Here is a 6,414-nt window from a genome sequence, read left to right as displayed (position 1 = left end):
CTAGTTAGTACAGTGTCCAAATTTTAGGTTGGTGGCACCAGTAGAAGGTATCGAAAATGGCCGCTAGAATATCTGTATTCTAGGATCACCTTGGTCCCACATCCTACTATGTTGCACAAGAACTAACCGTTTTCCAAATTCTTCAACTCCTGGACTAAAAATGTAAAAATTTCATTAGTGTTAACTACAGCTAACGTAGCGTTTGTTTGGTTGCATCTGTCTTTTGCTTGTTCGTACTTTACTGAATTCGACCCAATAAAATATTCGAACCCCTTATACTGTATCCGTGTTTCCGACCTAGCAGATTTACTCACAGAGAAAAGCAGAAGTAGCGTCCACAAATGCATATCTGTATATAGCACGTTAATCCTCTAATACAGAAATCAGGTATAATGGTAAATGTGCTATAAACAGTATACACTACCCGCATCAATTTAGGTTTGTTTGCTGATGACGTCTCTCTTTTTTCTCTTTTTCCTAAATAAGAGTTCAGGCCAACGCATCCATGAAATAACTTACCATATAGGCAGGAACCAAATAGGTTAAAACCATCTATTTGTGCTGGGAATAACCATAAATTTAAACGGGTTGTATTTAAACAATACATTTAAATAAGCATAAGTATGAACTGGTTTTAATCTCTTTGCAGGAACAGTATGCAGCTTTATCAATCTAAGACAAGTGACGTAAAAAATTTCTGACGTCATCTTCTATAATATACCTGAAGTCATTTGGTCTGTCTACTGTTAGTGGAGTTTGTATATATAAACATGTTTATATACAATCCCTACTGTTAAGTATACTCCTAATTTATATTTTCATTTGCACTACTTTTATGTAAAGTCTCTGCTTTTGTGTTCCTTTACGATTTACGTAATATCCGTTTTAATTTTTTAAATGGGACTTCACCGAACTAGAGATCTGTATTTATTTTACCCCCATTTCGCGTTTTGGTTATGAAATTGCATTGGGTCATACTTATTAAATAAAAATGGCAAATGCTTCCATGGAAACAGTTCCGAAAAGTTTACGAAACATGCGTGCATGTCTACTCTGTTCTCTGATAAAGGTAAATCAAACGTTAACATAATGCATTATTTAGATTTAAACTATTTTAAGGCTGAAATGGTTACATGCATATTTACCAAGCGTCGATTGTAAAGCATAAGCCAGATCAAACTTTTAAACATTGGCTTATTAAGCATATTATGATTTGATTTATGTGTAAGATTTTCTCTTTTTATTTCTTGATTTGGTATTTTGAATTTGATATGTGTCAGAGCAAAATGTGAGCTGGGTTTCATGGATTTAGGCCTATTCTGAAGACTTTCTTTTGTAAAATGCATTTTATTAAATTAAGAATTGATAAATGTATATATATATATATATATATATATATATATGAGTGTAATGTGTATAATAAAATAAACAACTGTAATAGTAAAATTACTTTAAATCCTTTCTTCAGACAATGGACCAGTTTGAATACGATGGATGTGACAATTGTGATGAATATTTACATATGCGGGGAAATAGAGACATGGTATATGATTGTACCAGCTCCTCATTTGATGGGTATTTTAATTTTTGATAATATTTTTGTTTAAACTTGACCAATTTCATTATTTAAAGTAACTTTTAAAGTTTAAGTCTAATTCGGGCAACAACTTATTACTTCTTACTATAGTAAACTTTGTGTGAGATTTTTCGTGTAAATTCGCACAAATTTGAGCACTCGTTTATTAAAGTTTAAAAGAAATCTAGAATCTTGATATCAATGGCATGTGTAGACATTTCGTAAACCAGACCATTCTTTTAAATCTGGTACAACTAGGGATGCACATTACAGAATTTCGAATCCATGAGATTCGAATCCTTTTGTATTCGAATCTTATTATGGGATTCGGTATTCTGTTTAATAACGTCATTACACGTCATCTCATATACTATATTAACAATTTTTGAAACTTATTAATTTTGAAAAAAAAATTTTTGTGTTTGTGGGACTTTCGAGAGTAAACGTTTCGTAACGTCTTTTCATAGCCTGCTATACGTTTCATGACGCAAAAAACTACCCAATAGTACCATTTTTGATCATTTTACAGCTCATGACCCAACAAGGCTGCTATGAAAGGGTCAATAAACTGACTTTTGTGGGTAAAATTTCTTTTTCCTATAAATATAAAAAGATTCGAAATTCTAGATTCGGAATTCTAGATTCGAAATAAAGTATTCTAGGATATCCTAGAAAACCTAATTATTCTGTAATGTGCATCCCTAGGTACAACCGAACTAAAAGAGCATAACTATTGACATGCATTTGGTAGTTCATTGCTTATATAAGTCGGTACCACCACAATTTGGTCTGAATTAGCATATGGAGTTTTTGCTCAATGTATTTTAGGTACTCGAAAGGTGTCTTACAAAATAAGTGTTTTATGCTTTGCAGCAACAGTATAGTCTATGTAAAGTGCTATATAATTTTATATATTTGTATTTATGTAGAATTATATCTATGATGGCACCGGATGAAAGTTGGGTTGCAAAGTGGCAAAGAATAAGTAAGTTTTCAATATAGTTATATTTTTAACATTTGTTTGCCTTATGCCTATATCGTTATTTACTCCGTTCAAAGCCTTTTATTGTTTATTATCTTTAAAACATGATTTTATATCTTTAAAACATGGATTTTTTTTGTACAATTACATTAATATTAATTAAAGAAGTATGTATGATAAACCTAATACTTGTGTAAGTTTAAAAAGAAGGCTTAAGTTTTTGACTAAAATCATCTCTTTAAAACTTTGCTGGTTTTCAAGTTGACTCTAGATTGAATCACTTTTAGTCACAAATAACAATCCTTTTTTTTATCATGGCTTTGATCAATATTGTAGTTAGCTGACTAGAAAGTATATTGTGGTATCTTAGTTATAGTTAATGGAAAATGACAAAGTCCTTGTCAACTTCAGGTGTCTTGTAGAAAGACATTTAGCTTTATTAGGGAACTTCAAGGTCCGACGCCGTGACACAGTTGGTTAGCAGCCTGCCCATAACCCAGAGGTAATGGGTTCAAGGGTTGTCGCTGCTACCATTGTGGGCGTATGTGTCTTTGAGCAAGACACCAGTGGTCACTAATGGGTTGTCTAAATTATCAGCCATACATAAAATATTGAAAAAATCAAAAAAAAATTACTGACAAAGTAACAAACTTGGTAACTCGTAAGCTGGTATGAGGTATATGCACACCCGTCTTATAATGACTGTCGTTTTCCGGCCATGCAAGGATAACGTAAGATTCATACATTCATTCAACTTTAAATAAAGGAATATAACTTATTTATCTTACCATGGTGGGCAATGACAGTCATTATAACAGAGGTGTCAGTTCATTTGTTACACCAAGTACTTTCTTACAAATTACCAACTAAAGGTGACTGTACACAGTATCCGGAATGCGAATTCGCATGCAAAGTTGTATGCAAACCCATTACCGAGTTCCGCATGCGGCAGCGAAATCTGGACAAAACGGACGAATTCCGGATACTGTGTACGGCCACCTTAATATCAAGTATGTAACTTGATGGGTTATTGTTTTTTTTTAATTTAAACAACCACTTAGTGACTACTTGGTTAAAGGCAAGAATGAACATTAGGTATCGTGCCCTTAATTAGGATACACTCCTACCATTTTAGCTTCATCATTTTTTTTAGACTTTCATTAATTGTTGAATCGTTGCAGAGAAATTTAGCCCTGGTTGTTATGCCATCAGTGTGACTGGTCGATTACCTTCAAGCATGATAAGAGATTTGAAAGCAAATGGAGTTGTGTACAGGTCTCGTGACACAAGTCAGAAGGCAACTGATTAACACAACCTCTGCATCATAAACCCACTAAAGATGTATTTTGCCTCAATAAAGATTAGTGCCCCACTAATCAGATATGATATTCCTTGCGAGGAAAAAGCAAACATTTAATGTTTAAGTTTAATCTCGAAAACTTGCATAAAATCGGAAACTTGCATAAAATACAGTCATTCTTAAATTTTTAAATGCTGGGAACTGTTTTACATATTCTGTTGTTAAATATACTTGATGCTTTGTCGTTTTACTTACATCATGTTTTATGTTAGTATGGAAATGCGCAGTTTTTATGATAAAACGTAGCGGATGTATTATGAGTTGTAAATGCTGTTATACCAACCTTTATGGCCAATTTAAACAACATGCGCTAGAGATAATGAGTGCTACGTTATTTATTCTCGGCAAACGTTATTTATCCTGTTTACTGACAAATGGGACGAGAATAGAATAAAAATGTGTCCCATCTTCTCCCAACCTACTATACCATAAATAATAATTGCAGGCCAATTTTAGATATTCATAAATTTAAACTCCAAATAAAGCCCTTCCTATCGAAACATATTTGATAGACACCGGAGTAGGTGTATAAACTGCACTCTGTGTAGACAGCTCTAACATAGACAATTAAATTTACTGCTGTAAATTCGTAGTAGTTTATACCATGCTTCTATTAGTCTGTTCAAGTAATCAAGAAACAAGCACAAGGAATTTAAATGTTTGCCAATTTCTTGAAGCAGTGTTTTAAAATACGCTTTTCGGTAAGTGTTGCGTCTTCTGTATTAAAATAGTTGACATATTAGAAGGTTATACAAAACAGGGAAAAAATATATTTAAAAAATGTGCTGTTAATGTTTCAGTTTTTTTAAAACCATGATTTATATTGAATGTAATCCGTTATACCTGTTTCCGTTGCATGCATATACAATACAAATCTTTTACACAAGCGTGAATGAATGAATGGATTCATGTAACTTACTTTATCTTCGCGTGGCCGGGAAATGGCAGTCGTTATCACTTCGTACCAGCTTACGAGTTACCATGTATGTTACTTTGTGGGTGATTACTTTTTTGGATTTTTTTATTTTTTTTATGTATGGCTGATAATTTGGACAAGCCAATAGTGCCTACTGGGTTGGAGCAATTGCCGTTAAGTCTTGCCCAAGGACACATATGCCCACAATGGTAGGAGCGTTGAGCCTTGAACCCATTACCTATTGGTTACAGGCAGGCACGCTAACCACTATGCCACGGCGCCGCACTTGTGCTTGGCTTAAACGCACCAGTAGCGTTAAGACAAGAGCATCGATGATCAGTGTGGACTTTTAACTGCTTAATATCCTGATTCCTGACCCTTGAATGAATGAATTGTGACCCGTGCAAAATACAGTTATGCATTGTGTATAGTGGTACAGATTCCAAGCCAAACAATGAAGATATACGATGCCATTGTTGCAGCTTGGATATTTGGAAGTTCAATATTCATTAAACGGGTTAAGTTGAGCTTTGGTAGATTGCATACGATTGTTGCAACTGCAGCAACGGATATAAAGGCGTTTCTGAAACAATTGATTTCTAGGCTATAAATACGAGCATCTCGCTTTGAATCTTTACATGCAAATTCAAAGTAAGTCGACAACATAGGCAAATGTAAGCTACAATTCAACTTGTTACTTTACAGATGAACAAGTTACTGCTTATCACTCTGCTGCTCGGACTTCTCTGTTTGGTTGACGAAGGAGAGTCATATTGTTGGAGACGTCGTCGTTATCGGCGTCGTCGCTATTGGTACCGTCGTCGCCATTGGTACCGCCGTCGCTCCGGTGACAACGGTAGATAACTACGCATTTATATCTTTGATATTTTTTACTTATTTAAGCTCATTTTTTCCTGAAGTATTAACTAATTGTTTATTATTGTTTTTAGGCGTTGAGGAGTCAAAGGAAGGTAAGTGCTGACAAATGCATTAATCAAACATTATGCAGCGAATGAAGTTAAATTAATATATAGTAAGGTGGGGAAAGATGGGACACCTTTAGCACATAATATCCATGTATCCTGATCGTGTTTTAAACAATTAACAACGGTCTATGGAAGTCGTGAGGATATAGTTTTATAATTCTTCGAATGTTCTTTATTTACTACTAAATGGGACGAGAAAACAGAGTTAAAAGGTGTCCCATCTTCCCCCACCATACTGTATGTTTACCCAAAACACTCGCCAGATAAATAAATAATAGATTCCTGAATGAAAACAAAAAAAACTAACGTACTAGCTACTTTTTCATATTTGCGTGAATAATCTTTCCTGTATGTTCTATCATTACATAAAAAAAATACCGAAATATATTTTTGCAGTTGTGGACGAAGGAAACGAACCCGAAGGTAAGTTTTCGTAATATAGTTTATTATAAAATTGTTCCAACTGAACAAATTTATTATATGAATAGTTTCGGAAGAACAAGATTTTGACAACGAGTAAATGAATATATGCAAGCCATGGAGACAGGTATGATGTCATGCTTCATTACAAATATTAATCCTTAGAGAACTGCT

General features: G+C 34.0%; 1 protein-coding gene across 1 annotated transcript; it reads left to right on the top strand.

The window, feature by feature from the left end:
• The first annotated feature begins 962 nt into the window (after nucleotides 1-962).
• spt4 (SPT4 protein) lies at nucleotides 963-4,175 on the top strand. Its single transcript, NM_001078356.1, is given in 4 exon segments — nucleotides 963-1,069; nucleotides 1,469-1,575; nucleotides 2,506-2,561; nucleotides 3,740-4,175. Coding segments are annotated over 4 exon segments (369 nt in total). The 5' UTR covers nucleotides 963-991; the 3' UTR covers nucleotides 3,868-4,175.
• The last annotated feature ends 2,239 nt before the right edge of the window (nucleotides 4,176-6,414 follow it).

The sequence above is a fragment of the Ciona intestinalis genome, chromosome 7 (assembly GCF_000224145.3).
Source record: "Ciona intestinalis chromosome 7, KH, whole genome shotgun sequence".
Classification (NCBI taxonomy): Eukaryota; Metazoa; Chordata; class Ascidiacea; order Phlebobranchia; family Cionidae; genus Ciona; species Ciona intestinalis.
This window is presented reverse-complemented; position numbering and strand designations above follow the sequence as displayed.